The sequence below is a fragment of the Aptenodytes forsteri genome, unplaced genomic scaffold, assembly GCF_000699145.1.
Source record: "Aptenodytes forsteri isolate BGI_AS27 unplaced genomic scaffold, ASM69914v1 Scaffold117, whole genome shotgun sequence".
Classification (NCBI taxonomy): Eukaryota; Metazoa; Chordata; class Aves; order Sphenisciformes; family Spheniscidae; genus Aptenodytes; species Aptenodytes forsteri.
The window spans coordinates 559,519-579,857 of record NW_008795555.1 but is presented as its reverse complement, the minus strand read 5'-3'; the positions used below and the strand labels follow the sequence as shown (position 1 = coordinate 579,857).

Genomic DNA, 20,339 nt, shown 5'->3' with positions numbered 1-20,339 from the left:
CCTTCCCAGCGCCGGGATTGTTTTTAAGGTGGAATGCCAAAAATCATCCTGCAGACGGGGCCAGCTCTTTCCTTCGAGGATTGGGCTCTCAGCTTAGAGCTTTTACCCTTCCCTCCCCCCCCGCCTGCAGTTGTCTCAAAGGCAGGTTTTAAAGTTGTTCAGGGTTCTGTAGGGGAAGCAAGGAGAGATGCTCCTGCCAAAACCTGAGGCTTGACCCTGGCAGTAGGGCCTCGCTTCCCAAAGCGAGTAGTACCAGCGTGAGCCTGGTTTGCCCGTGCAGTTAGAGACAAACACAAAGAGTTAAACAAAAATCTGTACAGTCTGATACGAAATTTTTCTGGAACAGATGCACAACCGCAGAGCTGCAATTGCATATACATATGCTGAAAAAATAGGACACCGTATTTCAAATTCAGCGTATTTGCACTTCTTTATTCCAAAATTATACAAAGATCAGAAAAAAGATTTTTTTATTGCAGCACGGCTTATGGCTTATGATTGGAAAGAAATCAAGATTTAACCTTTTGCGTTAGCTGCACAAAGGCAAGTCCAGTCAAACGCCTCCTGGACACAAGGCCAGCCCTTTAGGGCCAGACCCTGTTTTTAAGGCAAGATTCCCAAGTCTTAAGATTTAGTGGACACAGGTTTCCTGCTTCTCGTTCCTCTTTGCACAGAGCACCTCCATGTTATTTACATGGACAGCCCTGATACTACAGGCAAAGTCACTTCTCTGCACGGACACACAGTGCATACAGGTACACAAACAGGGTGTATGCTCAAAGGTCACAAAATAATTAAATTTTCTTATTAAACACAAAATGAATGACACTTCTGTAGAAGCTACGAATTAGGATAGGATGTTTTCACATTTGAAACTTCCAAGCTATGCAAAGCAACTACATCATCCTTAAAGGATGCTCTTAGTACTAGCACCTGTTCAAACGCTGGCAGCAGAACTGAATTTTGATGATCACTTTAAAGAACTACTTTTTAAATGCTGCTTCTTCTCTAATGGTTACGATACTTGGAAATTCAGCTTATAAAATTCAGGAAAATCGGAACCCAAAATATTGACAGCGGTATCTTATGCACACTGCAAAAAGGTAACCCTCTTCCTTCTACTGGATGCCTATCAGCAAAATGCCATCAAAGCCTAGACACTTGTAATGCCAAGTTCATCTGGACCAGTACTAAATACTTTAAAGTAGCAAAAGATCTGACTTCATCAGATCTAACCAGAATCAGGTAAGAGCTTTCTTTCTCAGTACATACTGTTCACTCCATTCTCCATCAGATGGATCAATGCCTTTAACTTCAACGATTATAAGCAGAAACAAAGGCAATAATAATACGCCCAGAATATTTTCATTGACTTACCCACATGGCATGGTCTGGTTGGGAAAGCATTTATCAATTAGCTCCTACCCATCCATGCACCTATAAACATGACTTTTCTACACCTGCATGCACTACTGTAGTACCACGCTCTGATTTCGTAAGACACAATGCATTGCTGAGTTGCAAAAAGCTTACTTTTAAGATATGTTCAGAATCTAATGATGGGTAGCACATAAACATGTGTAATCGATATTTAAAATACATGAATGCACACATACACATTTAAAACAGATTTTTCCACCCATATCCACATACAAATGCTTGTGAAGCCTGTTTTAAGAACCTAACACTTTCAATCACTGACAATTAGGTAAAATATAGTCTCACTAATAACCAGTGTCTAGAAAGAACATACATGAAGCCAAATTCTCCACCCATCAAAAGCATAGAACATGGCAAAAACCACATTTGGACCACTATGAAGAAGTACAAAAACAAGCAAATGAATTAGTTAATAGTCAAACAGCTCATTTACGCACTCAAATGGGGCATAGAGCTATGACTGAATTAATTATAGGGCCGTAAAACAAAATACTACCTAGACAGAAAGCACAAGCATCATTGCTCCTGGTTCCCGATCTTCTGAAAGTGATACATAATGGACACGATGACTTAGTACATTAAAAGACATTAACATTAAAGAGGACTTACTGCTATTTTTTGGAGAGTCATTTTGACCGATGTCCATGTGTCCAATCTTCTATCCAGGATTAGGATAAATTTGGTGTCAGACTCATGTTGACTATGAGATAAGAAAATACCAAGTAATCAGATAACATTTTGAGGGAATATGACTTTGTTACCCAAAAAACCCCAAACCTAAGAACACAGAATGCAAACCACATTTTGACATTTCCACAGTTGCTGAAATTTCATTTGAAAATATTTCCCTGAGCAGAATCCAGCAAGAAATTGGGGAAGCCCACCTTATGGTTAGTCCAGGGTTATGCATCACCTTTGCAATGGGCATTGCAAGGGAGATGGAGACAACAGATTGCCCTTGAAACCCGCATCGGGCTTGAGAAGGACTTTGCAGAGGTCGGAGGCAGCTGTGCTTCTGCTGACCAGCTCAGGGGTGGCCAGCAGCCTCCACCAGCCGCTGCCCCAAGATGCCCCCACCGCTGAGCTCTTCCCTCTGAGGGAGCTTGTAACCCGCTTGCCCGGGTTACAGCAACCAGGCGATGACTCCTGGCTTGTTTTGGCACAGGGCAACAGAGGTGACACTAACCCAGGGAAGGGTGATGCCAACCTGGCAGGGGGAGAAGGGGAGCTGGTGCTGAAACAGGCTGTCGGGGCTTCCCCCGCACCTCCCGAGGACCAGCTTGCGAGGCAGTGATTGCTAGGAGGCAATTTCCAGCACGCTCTGGTTCACTTTGCAAGCGCAGGCTTCCTGACATCCCTTTTCACACCCCAATCCTTTAAGTCGCTTTGAAATCCCCAGTCTTACCAAGCGAGCGAGCAAGCAGTACCGGAGATGCCCAGCCTGGCAGGTGACCTAACGTGCAGGTGAGCTCCTGTCTGTAATTCAAATATTGCCTTCCCAGGCTGGCTGGGTACAGCTCAGCCAGGCTCAACCCGTGACCATACACACTGAATTACAAACTGGAATCATGTTTGCACACAGGTAAGGGTACGCCAGCTTGTAACCAAGCCCTGTGATGTGAGTGTATTTACAGGATACTTAGGTAATATTTACAATATTTATTTTGCGGATGCTGAAACAGGATAGCCATGTCCCACGCCACCCTATCCGCGTGTCTCGGTGCTGCGGAGAGGCTCCCAGTTCACGCGCTGGCTCCCGAGAGCTGGGTCAGGTATCCGCACTGGGCACGGCCCCATGCAGGCAGCCTACCGCAAGCACCATCTTTGGTAATTCTCGTGTTTGGCAAGCGAAAACACATAGTGGATTACTCAGAAGTATCACATGGCAGACAATACTTGGCAACTTCACTACAGAAATAAAAGACACTCGAAGCCAGTGCAGGAGCTTTCATTCAATGCACATCTTGCTGCTCTGGCCTGTGATAGCCACACCTTTGACAAATATATTTAAAAGGAATCAGCAGTCGTGTTGAGAGAAAAAAAAAAATCCCTTTGGCTCATAATAACGATTGACTCCCAAGCTGTCCTACAACTATATCTTATGGACCTCTAATGTCACACTCAAAGTGCAGAAGTTTAGTGCATATTTACACATTGCCATTGAGGCGTACCAGAAAAGAGCAGAGAAAGTGAACAGCAGGTTTTACACGCGGGTCGTACACAGAACTTCTGCATGTAATAAAGTCTGAGGTTACAGATTGTGATCTGGACCAGGCATGACTTTTCAGCCAAAACCTTTTTTAGCTAAAATAGTTTTGGCAACATGAGACCATTCTGCAGGTTTCTGTCAGCTCTGTTTACCCCCACCACGAGTTAAATGACCCGGGCGGGTGGGAGGGGGGCAAAACGATCCTTTTGTTTGAGGTAACAATAAAACCCTTTGGTTTTTCAGCACACCCTAAAACTTTAAAAGGTAGGTCTCTGTCCTATGAAGAACAATTCCCTAACGTCCCACGGCATTTCCCCAAAGGCTGCAATAAAAAAAAAAAAAAAAAAAAGCGCGTTTATACAGCACTGCTGTCATTTGTAATAAAACGTGAAGAAAACCCCCAGAATCCAAGTAATTTAGAAAAGGCAGCCAGACTGTAGTGCACTGTCAGTTAATAAAGGTATGCCAAAGTATGCCATTTACTCAGGACAAGGTTATATTCAGAAAGTAGCCTCTCAGCATGTTAATTTACTTTTATCAGTTCCCTTACAGACACAAAGAAGAAAGTTCCCAGCTGCCCAAAAGCCTTGAAACATACTGTGGGAAATTTTTAATTTATTCCGGGGCTAGTGGAGCAAGACTGTGAGTATTTGCAACCCAGGCCTTGCAGGTTTATCAGATTTCCAGTCCTGCGATGTACCTTTTAGACTGACAATAAAAATAAATCAATGCTTTCCACCAAGGCTGCAAGGGGTGACTCCATTTGCATCCAGCAGCAGAAAGATGGAGACAGATAACCAGATAGAGGATTATTTCTCTCCAGGTGCTTCTTGTGACTTTTTTTGCTTACCCCGCATTTTATATGTGTTGCAGGACGCACCAGAGTAAAAGTAAAGACTTGGGATGTTTTGCAGGAGGACTTGAAACTGGATCCTGGAGTCTGCAGCTGTGAGATTTGTCACAGGTCTGAGAGACTCCTTGTGGCTGGTGGGATCAGAGCAGGACCTGCTGCCTAATATTTAAATTCAGAAGTATTTATAGTCAACAGCACCCTTTGCTGTTTCATTACTCTGTGTCATCAGCCATGGCTCTAAATCACTTTGTACTTCACCTCCCGATCTAAGGGAAACATGCAGAGCTTGTCTAAATACTGAAAAGCTGGGTAGTCAAACAACATCACTCTTGGGGTCTCCTTTCTGCAAATACTGGGATCTGTCACGCTTACCTGTGCCTCTCCTTCAAGCACACCATCGCAGAGTGCTGTTCAACAAAGCCAGCCCGAAGGCAGGCAGGCAGGCGGCCCCTCGCAGGCAGCCCACCGAGCAATTTGAGTTGGGTGTGCGGGGCATGGAAGGTGGGGACCTGTGACTTATTTTTTTGTACAGCTTTTCCATACAAGCACTTTCTGCAGCTGCCTCCTGCCTGCAGCATGGTTCCCAGGAATCCTAAAGTAAATTAACTTGCCTACAAGACTCATCTTCCTCCTGGCTCTGTTATTAATGCACTCACCTTGCAGAGCAAAGAGTGGCTTACAGCATCCATCTCCTTTATCTAACAATTATTTCCAGGAGAAAAATGCTTCATGAAATTCACCTTCCCAAAATACTACAGACCTGACATCCCATGAGGTTTCCTCAGACTAGCGTCAGTACGACGAGATGTAGTCCTTGCTGCTGATTGCATAGGAAAGGCACCGTGCGTGTGGTTTTGGTACGCCCATACCCATCCATAGGTATGTGGTAGGGAGGTGTCGGTGCATCCACAGCTAACTGACACGCAGGTCAAATATTTACCTCTTTTAGGGACTTTCTAGCCCAAAGCCTGAGCCCTGATACCATGCTGCGACGCCACTGAGGGACACGTACCCAGGGGTACCACAGGCCCCACAGCCCTTCCACCCTCAATTAGATGATGCTTTTCCTTGCTCCCTGACACCACAGCCTTTTCGACTCCAAAGTGTTAAAAAGCCCATGTTTTTAAGATGGTCAGGTATTGAGGCAGGCTGTTATGGTGGTAGGAGGAGCAGGGAAGCATGATTAAAGTGGTTTTACTAATAACATGCTGAACATGTTTGAATCAGCAAGCTTGCAGCTCTCATTAGTTCCTTGATTGAGTTTGACCTATTACAGGGACAGCAAGACTGCTCATCATGCTAATGCCAGGGTGTTCACAGTCATATGAAATAAGAAGCCCTGGAGAAACCGGGCAGAGCTGGGAAGCACGGCTGCACAGATACGGGCAGCCCACACAGCGAGAAGGAGAAACCCCTCCGGCCGGCACACACCGTGGCACGCTCCTGTCCACGCTGGGACGGTGCTCTGTGGGCCAGGAGCCCACGAAACTTCAGAGTCCATCCAAAAAGAGGACAGAGAAACCAGAGGCCTTTTTTTTTTTCCTGCAGAGGCGGCTAAACACACGGTACTTCTTCCAAGGCAGCCGCTGATGGAAAGCTCCCATCTAGCTGCTGTCAACCTGCCCTCCGTGCCGGAAGAAATTTGCCGAAACAGGCATTATTCAAGGAAATTAAGCATTCCAGGTAACTGAGTCACCAGGCTCAGCAGCAAGAAATAGGAGGGCCATTAATCTAAGTATACAGCCCTGCATGTGGCACAGGCAGACTGTCAGCCACTTAACCCTGAGACACAGGCGGGTAATGGGAGCTGCAGCACGCTGCTGAGCCATCGCGTGTAATGGGGACCCCAAACAGTTTGTTCCTGTAATTAGTCTCTTCCTCTGGTTACATTTCTCTTTTTCCACAGTAATGACTCTCCATTTGTACATGTCAAAATATTATTCTGCAGTGGCATGGCATATTTAAGCAGTGACACATGTCAAAGCTTAAGGAAAGCTTGCTGTTAATTAGAAACTTAATAAACTAAATTTATGATACATGCAGGCTGACAAGTCATAGGGATGATGTCCACTTTTTACTCTGCAGTTACCGGCACTTTAAATACCACGCCTGGACACCATAAGGGCTTGCATCGTTCGTCTTCTCCCTCCTACTTGCTCTGAGAGCTGAAGATGCCCCTCACCCCCACGCGTGGCATTACCCTGAAGATCCCCTGCCTGACCCAAGCAGGACCGACACCTCTGCCCATCACAGGCAAGAGCTAGAAGGGAGCCACATACCTTGGGACTGACGTTAGGTATGTTAAGACTTTAGATACGATCTCCTCAGGCACCTCATTGAAGCGAGCGTTGTCGGGGAGGGTGATAATCCAAGCCTTGTCTTTCCCTCGGCCACCTGGAATAAAGACAAGGATGCTTCCCTGGGCGTGCTTTCGAGGAGGGCCAGCAGCAAAGCCCAGGTCCACCAGTCAGGTCAGAAAACACGCTGCCATCGCTACAGAGGGTTTTTCACATCACCAGAGTAGCAAAACCGGGTCAAATCCTGCTGCTGATTTCAAGCACAACACACACGCACAGCTGGTAGAAACAAACGTATTAGGTACCAGGTATTTCCTTTGTTTACTGAGAGTACTTTACATAGGACAGCAAAAGAAGTCAGAAATACAAGGGCAAATCAGCACGCTCGTCTGGAACCTATAGAAATACATTTCAAAGCAAAACACTTGTTAATGCATTGAGTGTTTGAAGGTAAGAATATTTTGCAGTATGGCCCGAGACAGAAACCTAATATGCTCTTTCAAACTGCCTCAATGTTTTATTAACAACATTTCCAGTGGCACTGGAGACTACCTGATGGATAATATCCCATATGGAGTATCATTTTGCCAAATAGCGCGGAAGTTCATCCAGAGTATTTAATTATTGCAGAGAGAGACCCTGGAGAAGTTCACCGTACTCACCAGAAAGAAAAGCAAACTCTTTCATCAAATCATCACTGATGTCCTTTGCACAGATGGGGATTGCGGTTTCTGGAAGAAAGCAAAGGCAGCAGTGAAAAAGGAAGCAAAAATCCAAAGCAAACACATTTATCAACGTGTTAACCCGAAGGTGGGACTCGAACCAAGTGCAGCTTCCCTCAATTATATATGAAATATTGTAACAAAGGATATATAGTTCTCCTAGAAACCAATGTTTCTAATGACTCTAACAGGGCAAATGCCATAATTCAGTAGCAAACGTATTCTATCAAACGCACCGAGGAAGAACGGCCTGGGAGCTTGAGTGCTCCTCCCTCAACCTCAAGGGTATATCCAATGTTAATATTTATAATTTGGAGTTACTAAATTCACTCCCCTATTTTGCAAGCTCCCCCAGTGCCTCCTAGCCTTGGCAATACAATGGGCCGAGGTTTCTGCTGGGAACGGCAGCGTCCAAGGCTGGCGCGCTGGGAACAAGGTTGGGTTTTCAGACTCTTATAGTCTTTAATTTTCAGCAAATAAGCTTCTGAAATCATGTTCTCATCTGGCATGGGGCCACATGCCCTGGAAAGGCTGTTGTTCTTACGTCCAGTTATTAGATTTCTTTTTAATTAAATAATGGGAGAGGCTGTTTTAATACCATATTTAGCACACTGACCATTTCAGCGGCAATGAAGCACATCGGAGCAATATACACGATCTTACCTTTCACTGGGAGAAGGAAACAAAAACCAGACTCAATAAACACAAGAGGAGCTTATAGCTGGCAGACATTTTTCTGGATTATCTATAAATGGAATGATACCTAAAAATTAAACATCCTTGTTCCTGCAAATAAATGTTTTAAAGCACATCTATACAGATTAAAGTCCTTGTGCTTTCTGATAATTAAATTTTAAACACTGATTATTTTACAGAGTTGGTCCTAGGGAGTAATCTTTTGGCTGTTTTAAATCACACGAGCTGCATACTTCAGCACACTCCAGCGTAATCAATATTTATTCTATTGCACTTTTTCCAAAAGCTTTCTGGGTCACTTCTACTTTATCTAAGGATTTTTCAGGCCTTTAACCAGCTGCACGGAGCTGCAGCACAGCAGCCCAGAGGTGCACGAGGTGGGGGCTACTCTGCCTCCTGCAGTCCCCGCCGGCCATGGGCTGCTCTCTGCTCTGCTATGCACGTGCTGCTATTTTTTTCCTCTTGTAGATAAAAATGTTATTTTTGTTTGTTAAGGATCGAGCCTCAGCCCCGCTGGCATCTACAGAAACATTCTTGATTTTAACAGGCCCCAGAATTGGTCTTGGTAAGAAAGAAGTTTGTTTTGCAAAGATATTTCAAATATTTCTCTCTCATTCAACTGCTTCACCTAACTTGAGGACAAGCAGTAGCAATAGATTTCTTCTCTATTAGTTGATTTTTTTTCCAGGTCAATAGTTTCATACTGATAAAAATCACATTTAATAACTTAATGAGCTCCAACACATGAAGTAGATGATATTAAACGTGCGGGTCTTTGGAAATACAAGACAAAAGCCCACGGCTGTGCACACATATTTGCCTCAGAAGGGTGTGGGGCTGTTCAGCAGCTTGTCTGCATTTGCAGTCGGGGTGAAGCCTGTCCCCGAAGCCAGCTCACCTCGCCTACCCCTGCCGAACGCTTTCCCCAAAGATGCAGCCCCTGGCAAGCCAGGCAAAGTTTTGCCCTGCACTATAATGCCTGCGCGTGATTCAAGTGCTCAACAGTAAAAGCAAACACAGCTACAGGTTTGCAGTAAATACAGCTTTTGTTTCTGGTTCTGCAGTGATATGGGAGGGAAATGCTGGTTTATTGACAGCTGTCCATGAAACAGGCTGGGAAAAGGGGGTTAACCTTTGCATGGTTAAAAAAAAGAAAAAACAAAAAAAAAACCCCACTTCGTTAGAGAGTTTCACAGGACATTTTCTCAAAAAAAAAAAAACCAAACAAAAAAACCCACTTCGTTAAAAAGTTTCACAAGACATTTTCTCCCTGAGAACAACCTAACAGTCTGCAGCCTTAAACTAAGCTGGAGACAACCACGGTTGGAAAAAAAGTAGCATTTTTTCACAGATATTTTCAAACTTTGCTTTCCAGAAGAGAAATATAATCTCAAAAATGCATGCTTTAACCCAGAGTCTGGTGCTTATTCTCTCCAGTCTCTCTTAGCTGCAGTTTCCCAATGATCATCATGGAAAAACCAACTCATGTTTTAATCCTACCTGCGCTGGGGGACTGCAGTAGGACCGCTGTGCCGTGCCCTCTGCAAACGCGGGCGCAGGCGACCCCCGTCCCGCACAGCCCACCAGCTAAGCAAGTACCATCAGGGCTATGCCAGCAGGTGGACCTGGCATTTTTGGGTTTGAGGTGCAAAGCACCATAGGACGGGGGGTTCCCACCACGCTCGGGAATGACCCGAGGAGGGACCAGTTTTGGGAGTTGTGGTTTCCAGCGAGGACCCTGCTCCCCAACATTTTATTCCACTGCAAGTTTCATCCTTGACTTTGGCACAGAGGTGGAGACCCAGATTTCTGCAGCACCCTTATGACTTCGAGTTTCTTGCTTCCCAAGGGATGACACTTTTGGAAGAGGGCACTCAGCACCTTCAGAAAATCAGGCCCTTCCGAGCAGTCCCAAGTTGAGCACCCAAAATAACTCATTTGAGGAAAAACTAGGTGGCAGTACTTTACTTCAGGCAATGAAGGCTCGGCGAGCATTTCCCTTACAAACCCTCCCCATCTCCTGTGGGGTAGGAGAATCCAACAAGCGACGGAGGAGCAGGACAGCTGCCCTTTGGTAAGGTCAAGGCACAACAACAGGCTGATTGTGGTCCCATGAGAGCCACTCCTTGGCCAACTCATCGCTCGCTCTGCATTGGCCATCGAACTCAACCTCCTGGGCAAATGTTAGGGAAAATCAAGTGCTGGCATCGAATTCGCAAGTGTGTTGCTGTGCCTGCGGCACATCAGTTGGATGTTACTATAAACCCTGTACAGAAGCATGACCTCTGTCCTCAAATATTAATCTCTGGAAAAAGAGCTGTGAAAGGCAGTGGGGCACCAAAGATATCCGCCTCTCAAACAAGGCTTCAGTTGATGTTCATTAGCAAACTGAGTATTTCTCATTTGAAGGACGCTCTTGGGACAGTACAGAAAAGACCCCAGGGTACTGCCCAGCACTGGCTATGAACAGTACAGCCAGCCTGCATCTCGCTTGGCACAAGGCGGAGGAAGCCAAGGTTTCATGCAAGTCCACTCGTTTCTTTTAAAAAGAGGCTTTGTGATCATCAGCTACTACAGGATAGAGCTGCTGTTACAAAATCAAGCCTGAACCCCTTGCGTTACAGCACCCCAGAGCACTTTACAAACTACATTGCTATCCCCACGCAGTTGGTATGACCTCAGGCTTTCGGGCCTTATTAAAAACAAGCAGCGTCTGGATGATAAATTGTCATTAACATTTTTTATATAGGCTGTAAGCTGGGTATTTATAAAATGCTGCTGCAATTATTACATTCAGAGACCCCTCTACGGAGGAGATCGTTGCCATGACACAGTTTCGGAAGATGTGTGAAGCCAAGCACGGAAAAGACAAAGGGGAAACACAGAGTCTCTACCCTTCCAAGAAAAACTAATGTGACTCAGCAGGGAACCCTGCTGAATCTGTCCTGTCCCCATCATTTGGTTTACACGGTCCAGAACATTTTGCTGGGTCCTCTCCATAGGACCGTATCTCAAGGCCGTTGCACAGACGGCAGTTGTAAGAACGATGCTTATCATTAGAGATCTTCCCTTTCGAGGCGATTCAAGCACAGCGGGACTTTCACATACGGTGGAGGACTGCAGTGACATTCAGAGAGGGGACAGCTACAGTCTGAGTCCAAATTCCTCTCGTAAAACTCAATTAAACTCTGAAGTGCTTTGCTCTTTGGTAACTATTGTTTTCTTTTCCTTTCCAAACTTCGCAGGCCCACAGCATCTGCAGACAGCAGCTGTGTAATGCATCTGCCAGGCCGATGTAATAGAGCCTTACACTTCGCAACACTGACCAAATATTGTTTGCAACTATAAAACCCATTTGGAGATGGCTTTGTTGTGAATAAAAAATAGCAGCTTTTCATGTGAGGGTTGCTGCTGTAGTCTAGGAAACAAAACTGAAGTAAATCAAATGAAAAGGGTAAAGGATCATGTTGAGCTCCTCCATGATCGGCTTGTTCTCAGCTACTTGTCCATTTGGACATCTACACCCAATGAAGCAGTGTCAAGGGAGCCTGCAAATCAGCATATTTGTAACCTATTTCCATTTCCCACAGTGACTTCTTGGGCTAACTGGGGTCATCAGCCAGCGTCTGTCTCAGGTCATCCCATTGCAGGAAGGCTCACCTGCCTCCAAAAGTTCCTTTGAGACTAAAGACACCTGTAACGCAGACCTACGTAAACCGTAGGCGTTTGCAGGAAGGTCCGGTGCTCGGGCAGTTTCAATGAGCAGGGTTTGTCCCAGCTGCCACGGACACTCCCGTCCGCGGCCAGCGTCGGTGTGAGCCTCCCAGAACAGCTGATGGAACACAAGCTAGGCTAGGTGTGAGGATTGCTCATGTGCAATTTGCGCAGGAGTGGGAACAGAAATCCCTTAGAGCAGAGTGCCCCGACCATGAACGCTGTGCAATGCAGAGAGCGGCCCTTTCAGCTTCTCCGGCTGAAGTTGCTCTGCTTTGCAAAATTAAATATTCATTGGGGCAAAGAATAGAAACACAGTCCTGTATCTGAGGAGAAAGACCAATGCACCACCCTGCAATCTGTCCCCCTAACTCAATCTGGATTGCTATACCCACTCAAAACACTGCAGGCACCCTGCAGCCCATCACTCGGGGCACTCACTTTGGATAAGGGGAACAGTTTCACTTGAAATTTAATTATCTGCAAAAGCCAAAGAGCTCCTCCAGGGAGCTACGCATATGGGAGAAATCCATCCCATAGCAGTGGCTGGGGCCACAACTTGCTGCAGGAAACCCGAGTCTCCATCGCCCCGGTGCGCATCCTCGACGGCGAGCGGCTGAGCCTCACCCTGCTTTCTCACTGAGCAATTTCAAAAGACTTTGGATTCAATCCAGTACACAAAAAGAACCATCGCCATTCTCCCTATCAGCACACCATGTCCAGAAAGCAAGACAAAGGGAGTTATTAGAGAAAAAAAAATACTGTTTTATACTGTCTGCAAACTGCCCTACTGCGAAGAGCACGCTTGCACGAGGTCTGCACAAAGCCTGTCCAACAGTATGGTGCCGAGTGACAGGGTGCCTGTCCCTGGCTGTGGGGAAGGAGCCGGGCAGGAGCACGGAGGCACGCAGGCAGCTGCTGTTACTGCCCGCGCACCGCTTCAGCCAGTATCTTCCCGGGGATCGTGCCCCACCTGCACGGTCTCCAAGCGGTGGCTTCCCCAACAAGCTTATACCTGGAGTAGGATCCTAATTTCCACGTCACCGGATCCACCCTCCCGCCTCTCCGTCCTGCTCCGTACCTGTCCGGGAACAGGATACGACGCTGCGTTACGCGCAGAGCAGGTGTTTACACAGCGTTCATGGGAACCGGAGCCAGGAGGGGCTGGCGGCTGGCCAGGCAGCACGATGCTGATGGAGATACTGTGCTGAACTGCCCGTTCATTAGAGAACGCGTAGCAGAGAATAGGACATTGTGCTCCTCAGCAAGGCCTGCTGTATTCACCAAAAGCTTATTTACAGGACCTGGTCTGAGCAGAGGACTGACAGCCAAGGTCCTGAGGCTGTTTCCTGGCTTTGAGACTAAACTCTTTGGTAGCCAGGAGCAAATTGTTGTCTCCCGTGGCTTCAGTTCCTCATTTGCAAACAGGAACAGGCACAAGTGCCAGCAGGATACGATGTTAGCAAAGGGCCACGAGCACATCTGATGACAACAGCAGAAAAGACCCCTGCAGCCCCCATCCGTCAGGCCGATGTAGGTGTTCTCATCTGTACGTGTTGTGCGAGGGCTGGCATCAAAGGGCGGGTGTTAAAAACCCCACTGGAGTAAGAATTGGATGGCGCTGGGCTAACCAGGACAGCTGGGAAAGAAAAGGTCTCCACAACCCACGGGACTGGTTTCTGAATGCACCAAAAACCAGAAGATCTCGGGATTGGACGTGAAGTGCACCAGCCAGGACTTGGTGGCTTCCTCCCTGGGGACCCGAGGCCAAGGGATCATTTTTCCCTACACGTGAGTTTGCAGCACGCTGTCTCACAGGGGCTTGCAGGTCCCAACCAGGACTTCTAAAGATTCGTAGGGCAGAAAAGCAGAGGGGCCTGATAATAAGAGACATTTCTACTCGGCTCCACCGAAGTCATCCAGAGCTGCAGAGCACATGGGGGTTAACAGCCTTATGCTGCAATTACACTTTTATAGCTGAGGTAACAGCCTGGCCACCGATTTAGACATGTGGGGACCTTTTCCCCATGTGATGAATACCCTGCAGTAAAGCATAGCCTGCGTCAAACAAATTTCCTTCTTTCCACACCCCAGAAGTTCAGCTGCTAAAGAAACTTAGAGACTTTATCGTGCAAAGTGCAAAAACTGCTGTGGTCCTCTTCTGCATTTGCAAGTGATCTCAGGTATGTTGCAGAAGCTATATACGTAATCATTAGTCATTTCTAACAGCGACTCTGAGCTGCACACACCCTCGTATGCACCAAAACCACGCTCAGCTGCTCATGCATCCTGCCCTGACACACATACGCTCTCGTAGAAGTAGTTCCAGTGCAGTTGCCGGGAGTACCTGTTGCAAAGAGGAGGGGCTGTTGCTATCCCGGGGAGCCATGTGGAGCAAATTCACCTTTAGCCATCTCAGTGTAAGAACAACAATTTCTGCTGCTGCACTAAAACCTGAGACATTCAACAGTTTGTAATTCCAGGTGGCGCAGCCATTCCCTGTGCCAAGCGAGCGACACAAAAGACTCATTAAAATATTTATGGCAGAAAGCTTCAATACCCTCAACTGCTGCAAGCTCCTTTGTCCCCCCTTGCCTGCGGGGACAGCTCGCACCTTGCTGCGGCCAGGGGCTGCACGGGAGCATCTGCATCCCCCCGAGCCCTGGGCTCAGCCTGCAGGCACCTGCTTTGTAACTACAGCCAGTTGAAACCAGGTTTTCATTTGGAGGGAAAGATTAGCAATTAGATTAGGTTTATAAATGCCTATTTTTCTGGAAGACGCGATGTATTGATCTCAAGGAAGAGGATAGGGCTCCTCGGCCGGTTCTGTCAATAGCCTGATGGCAAACCTCCACCTGCCACACACGAGTCCCTTGGTAAATCCTCGACTTGGCAGAGGCACTTGCAAAACCCACTTCTACAGTGTGGCTAAGCTGCCACCTCAAATGTTTCCTGGGAAGAGCATCAGCACAAAATGGGGGACAAGGGACGGCACAGCCGCGGGAAGAGCTGCACCCCAGGAACATGGTGGGAGCCGTGGATGGACAGGGTGTATTTAGAGGGAGCTGGTGGTTCAGGTGCTGGCAGCACACCCTGGTCCCCAGGCTACAGGTGGCAGTGGGGCCATCCCAGGAGCTGCCAGGAGCCCAGTGATGCTGGCAGCCAGGCATGGGTGGCCCTCGGAGAGCTCGCTACGGACACAGGTCAGCAGCAAAATGCCTCCTTCAGAGCCAGACAGGACAGACGCACAGCAGCAGCCGCCACACCACTGTTTCAAGAGGACATGGCCCCTGCAAAGCCATGCCCTGCACAGGACAGCCACTGGCACCGGCTCCCCGGTACAGCCATCACCCTCCATGGCTGTGTGAGCACAAATGAAGACCCCTCCTTCCGAATCGCTGCAGTAACTGTCCGCATGTGAGCGTGCCCCAGTGAAAATCATGATTTAAAATTCACCAGGAGCATCATCTCATGCCACAGATGGGAAACTGAGGCAGTCACGTCAGGCAGGAACACATCAAAAACACCCAGCGATTCAAAAAGGCCATGGAAAGCCCCAGGAGGGTTAGTCCATCACTAGGTGTGATGGGTTGGTCACCACGCCAGCTTCAAGGACTCCTTAAATTATCCTTTGTCAGACTAGGGAGGATATTTTAAGGAAAGGCCCACTCTGTTTGCAAGCCCTTTCTTTTACTTCTCCTCAAGCACCCGCTCCGGCACAGCGTAGGAGGCAGGATACGGCACCAGATGGTCCTCTCTTCTGACCTAGTGGCTGTGCTTCTCCGCCGAGGCCTTCCGGGGCTTATCTGCAGTGGATGCTTCAGCACAGACACACATCCCCATCACCCACACCTGGGAGTATGCTCAGCTAAGAAACCACACAGGAAAAAAAAAAAAAAAGTGAAGCTCCTGAAAAACTAGAATGACCTTTACAAAAGGCTTAGATTTATATACACTGAGGATGAGAGTGAAAATGCAAAAGAAAATGCTGTGAAAGAAAAAAAAGATAAGAAATAGGGAGAAAATGTTAACTCAGCGCAGTCCAGGCTTGTGGACCATCACCCAGGCAGCGTGCCTGTCCCACGGAGGACTGTCCTCACCGGACCAGCTGAATCATCACCTTACAATAGGAGCTGATCGGCAGGGCCCAAGAGGGATCGGATGGCAGCACGTCCAGGCGTGCGCAGAGCAACCCTGGATCAGGCCCGGCGGCCGAGTCTGCGAGCCCCGGGGCAGGAGCCTCCCGCTCCCGGGCATCCCTCCAGAAACTTCTGGCAGGGAAACGCCGGCTGCGAAAGAGCAGGAGCACCCCGGGCACCGGCACGGCTCAGCTGCGGTCGCTCACTGACACACAAAACTGACAAAACCTCATTCCTGCTGACCGCTGCCGGGAGGACAAGGCGCAGCCAGCTAAGGATCCCAGACAAGGTGCAGCCATCCCACATTCATGGGAACGTCATCCTCCGATACAATTTTGGGAGCTGGAGTGAGCAGAAGTGTCCCTGGGAGCCGGGGCTAAGCCGTGCTGCCAGAGAGGAGGAGGATGCTCAGGGGAGGTTAAAAGGTCCAGGGTGTCCCTGTGTGCTGGGGACGATGGAGGTTGGGGGGGGGGGAAATCTCTTCCGATTTAGATCTATCAGCTGGCAATTGTGGAAGGCTTTGCTCAGAAAAGGCAAACCAAAAGTAAACTAAATGGCAACCTCTTCCGATTTAGATCTATCAGCTGGCAAACTGTGGAAGCTTTGCTCAGAAAAGGCAAACCAAAAGTAAACTAAATGGCAACAAGGCTTACGCGTTATCTCCTGTTATTGCTGTGGCTAATCTGATAATGCAAGGGAACAAAATACTGGATGCTCTGACGTGTTCACGTCCAGTCAGAAAAACTATCTTCTCATATCACCCCAAACTAAGCAAAAATTGGGAAAGATAAAAGCCAGCTGAACTATACATGAATTTACATCTATTGCAAGAAATGTAATAAAGTTTCTCAACACCCACCCTTGTGGATTCAAACTCAGTGTGGGAGTTGAGAAAATCTAGTTTCTTGCATTTCTAATACTTAAAAGTACATTGAAGCTCCTAATTTTCTCCTATTCCAAATTTCAGTCACTCCTCCCTTACGGGAGACTCAGGAAAGAGTCTACAGGTGTTTGCACACCAGCACCGGGGCGCATTTGCCAGCTGTGCAGGGGAAAGGCGTGTTTAGCGTCTGCCACCCATATGCACCTTCCCAGCCAACATCGTCAGCCTCCAAAACAGAGCCCGTTCAGCACGAAAGACTTCCAAAGCTAAATAAAAACACACGCACATCAATAACTTTCACACCATTCCATACCATGCAAGCGTTGCTTTTTCCAAGCCAAATTCCAGCTTTGTGCACAAAGTAACTCTTGGGAGATGTAATAGCAGTAAATCTTTGGGCCCCATTACCTGCCTAGGAACCTGGAATTAAGTTCACTGAAGTCACTGGAACAATTTATTTGCTTTCACAGCCCATATAGCCAGGAAACTAAATCGCGCAGCCAGGTTCCCACAATGGCATCACTTGGAAACTCTGCTGCCAAATGAGGGAAACTAAAAACAGTTTTCCTGAATTGAAAATGGTAATGCTCAATTCTGGCACTCCCCTGTTGAGCAAAAGCACATCTCCAAACCCAGCTAACCGCTCTCCTGCGGCAGGAGAAGGTCAGTGGCACGGGAAGTGAGAGGGGGGGAGGATATCGCTGGCGCTCGCTGTCTGTCTCACACCACCCAGCCCTCGGACAGACACCCACGGAGCAGCAGATGGATAATTGCACGGTGCAGGCGGCTCAGCCGGTGCGGGTTCCCAGGGAACAACTCTGCCCCAGGAGCTGCCGTCAGCTGGAGCTCCTGACTCAGCCCCGCTATAAAACCAAGTCTAGCATCGCCTGGGAGCAAAAGGGATTCGGAAGACAAGGCAGCCCCACCCAGCCGCTTCCACCACAGCTCCTCGCGCTCCTGTTCCTCTGCCCCCAATTTTGCAATGGCCTTCAATTTTACTGCGTTAGGGAAGCTGTCAGATGGGACGATTGAGGCTTTGGCAGTGGAGCAAGCTGAGGAGCATGGGACCCGAGCTGTGCTTGTCACACGTGCCGAAACGACCACTGTCACAGCGACACGTGTCAGTCAGCATGAAGTTGTCCCTTTGCAGGACGAGGCTGAGGGCACTCGCTTGGTTTGCGGCTCCGGGATTTCCTTGCAAGTCCTACCTGCCAAAACCGACTTTAACAAAAGGCTCCTACCACAAGCACAACCAGCGGTTCCGATATCTGAGCTCGGAACTCCCCGTCTCCAGGCACACGGGGGAAGCTCTGTGTCTCCAAGCATACTCCAGTTCAGTGGCAAAGACAGCGCTTTGGAAGACTCTTTCTTTCCCCCACCATATTTTATACTTCAGTTGCTTCCCTCCCACACAGCCCTGCTGTCACTTCACTTTTGTCCTGGTAAATGAATGATAAACCATTAAACTGCAGTTGTAGCAAATGTGATGTAGGGAGAGGAAGCACGTCCCACGTACTACTGACTGCTCCCAGACTACTACTCCTCCGTGGTCCACCCAAAGAGGTCTGGACCGACGGTGGCGCAGAGCTTTCGGAGGCTGCTGGACCTGTACTCCTGCAGCTCTCTGAGGGAGCCCAAGCCATTTTAAAGACGAGAACGGCTGTAAAAGGCTTGGGATTTATATAGGCTTAGATCTCACTGTAAGGCAGATACGGGGGAAACATCACCTTCTACTAGAAACGACCAAGTTTCCAGTACTGATGCGTGAAGGGAAATGGTTAAAACATGGTCCCGGATCAGGCTGAATGCTCAGAAATCAGTGATGAGGAAAAAAACCTTCTGATTTATTTTTAATCTCATGATTTGGGGAACCTTACTCAACTTTGTATCTTTTTCAATATCTCATCTTAAGAATCTACATAGATGCCAAATCACACGTCCAGGTCCTGCAGCTAAAACCACACAAGCGTGCCTTTGTGGAAATATTTTCATTTCATGTGAGCATTATACAAAGGTCATCTGCCAAGAGCTGGTTAGAAGACAGGGCTCATGCTCACGAGAAACCCACTGCCAGCTTTCACCTGGTTCCCCTTACACCGCTCATAGAAAACGTTCACCATCTGTGTCCCCATCCCTGTGTCACCCAGCTCCTGTTCAAGCAGCGTGGGTGTTTCATCACTGACACCAGCGCAGGGAGGATCAGACTTTTTTTTTTTTAAAAATAACATCCGCTCAAGTAGCATCCTTCGCTAACTGACCGCAATCATCCCTGCCTACATTTTCCTCCCCTATTTGCAGGGTGCGGGCAAACGAACAGGTCAGCATGGGTACGGCGGGCAGGACAGCCCGCAGCAGAGCAGAAGGTGCTGTGGTGGGCATCATCCCAGAAGAGCATGTACACAAGCATCTCTTGAGGGGCAGGTGAGACATTGGTAAAGTCCCCACCGGTGACTTACCCCCCAGTAAATTCCTCCCACACCCTAAACTGTGCGTTGCAAAGAGGTCAAGGAAACTGGAATTAGACTGGAAGCTTTTTTTGGGTCAGTGTGTCTTTTTTGTGCCTGGCACGGCTCCAAGCACGCTGCCAGCTGTGAACAAATAAGGAATGATGAGCGCCTTCGCCTCCTGACGACATACGCATCCTCTAGCGAGGACGTAGTCACCCAAGATGCCACTACCTTTCCTGGATTACGAAAGACCTCTCTGCAAAAAAAACTGTTCTCCCCACAAGAAAACAAAATAACAAAAAAGTCAGGGCTCCAAACAGTTTATGAGCAGATCATTGTCCATCAAAGGAAACATAGTTGAAGCACAAGAGCAGCTCACAGCCTGAGGGTAAGGGATCAGATTGCATTTGCTTCTCACATTAAGGGTGTGCAGCCATAAAACCACAGAAACATCATCACAACTCCGTGCGTTCCCCAACGCAGCCCGGGCTTAAGCGATGTTTAAAGACCAAGGAATGAGGGAGGGAAGAGGGGTTGTCTAACAGGGACACACGCTTTACACACATCTACTGCTTTTCTACTTCAGAAACTGGGGAAGGGCACATCATAGTCATCAGGCTAAGATGCAGCTTCCCAGGGAAGACTTCTTTAGTTCTGGCCACGGGGGATCTCAGAAGGGGACTAGCACTGGCGAACATCCTTCTGCTCACCGAGAACCATCTCCTTTCTTCAAAATGCATGTTGAGCAACGCATTCCAATAATAAAGGGGACATGTCAGCAACACAATGTGAAACAGCTTCTCCTTAAAAACCGAGGCCATTCTACGCTGATCACGCAATCCATCAAAATAAGTAACCCGCAGAGTCCTCAACAACCCTCCTGCAACAAACCCTCCCAGAGGCTTCCTAGGCAGCCGGACTTGAGTACCGACACTGTTG

General features: G+C 47.9%; 1 protein-coding gene across 2 annotated transcripts in view; it reads right to left on the bottom strand.

Annotated features, from left to right (window-relative positions):
* Nucleotides 1–7,525, bottom strand: part of MCF2 (MCF.2 cell line derived transforming sequence) — a 47,506-nt gene extending 39,981 nt beyond the window's left edge. For both annotated transcript variants that reach the window (XM_009282131.1, XM_009282130.2), the window contains exons 1-3: nt 7,462–7,525; nt 6,782–6,896; nt 2,050–2,140 (exon numbers count right to left, since the gene is read on the bottom strand). In XM_009282131.1, the coding sequence (XP_009280406.1) occupies nt 2,050–2,140; nt 6,782–6,896; nt 7,462–7,486 (231 nt within the window). In that variant the 5' untranslated portion in view covers nt 7,487–7,525. The remainder of the gene's footprint in view (nt 1–2,049; nt 2,141–6,781; nt 6,897–7,461) is intronic.
* Nucleotides 7,526–20,339: the final 12,814 nt, after the last annotated feature.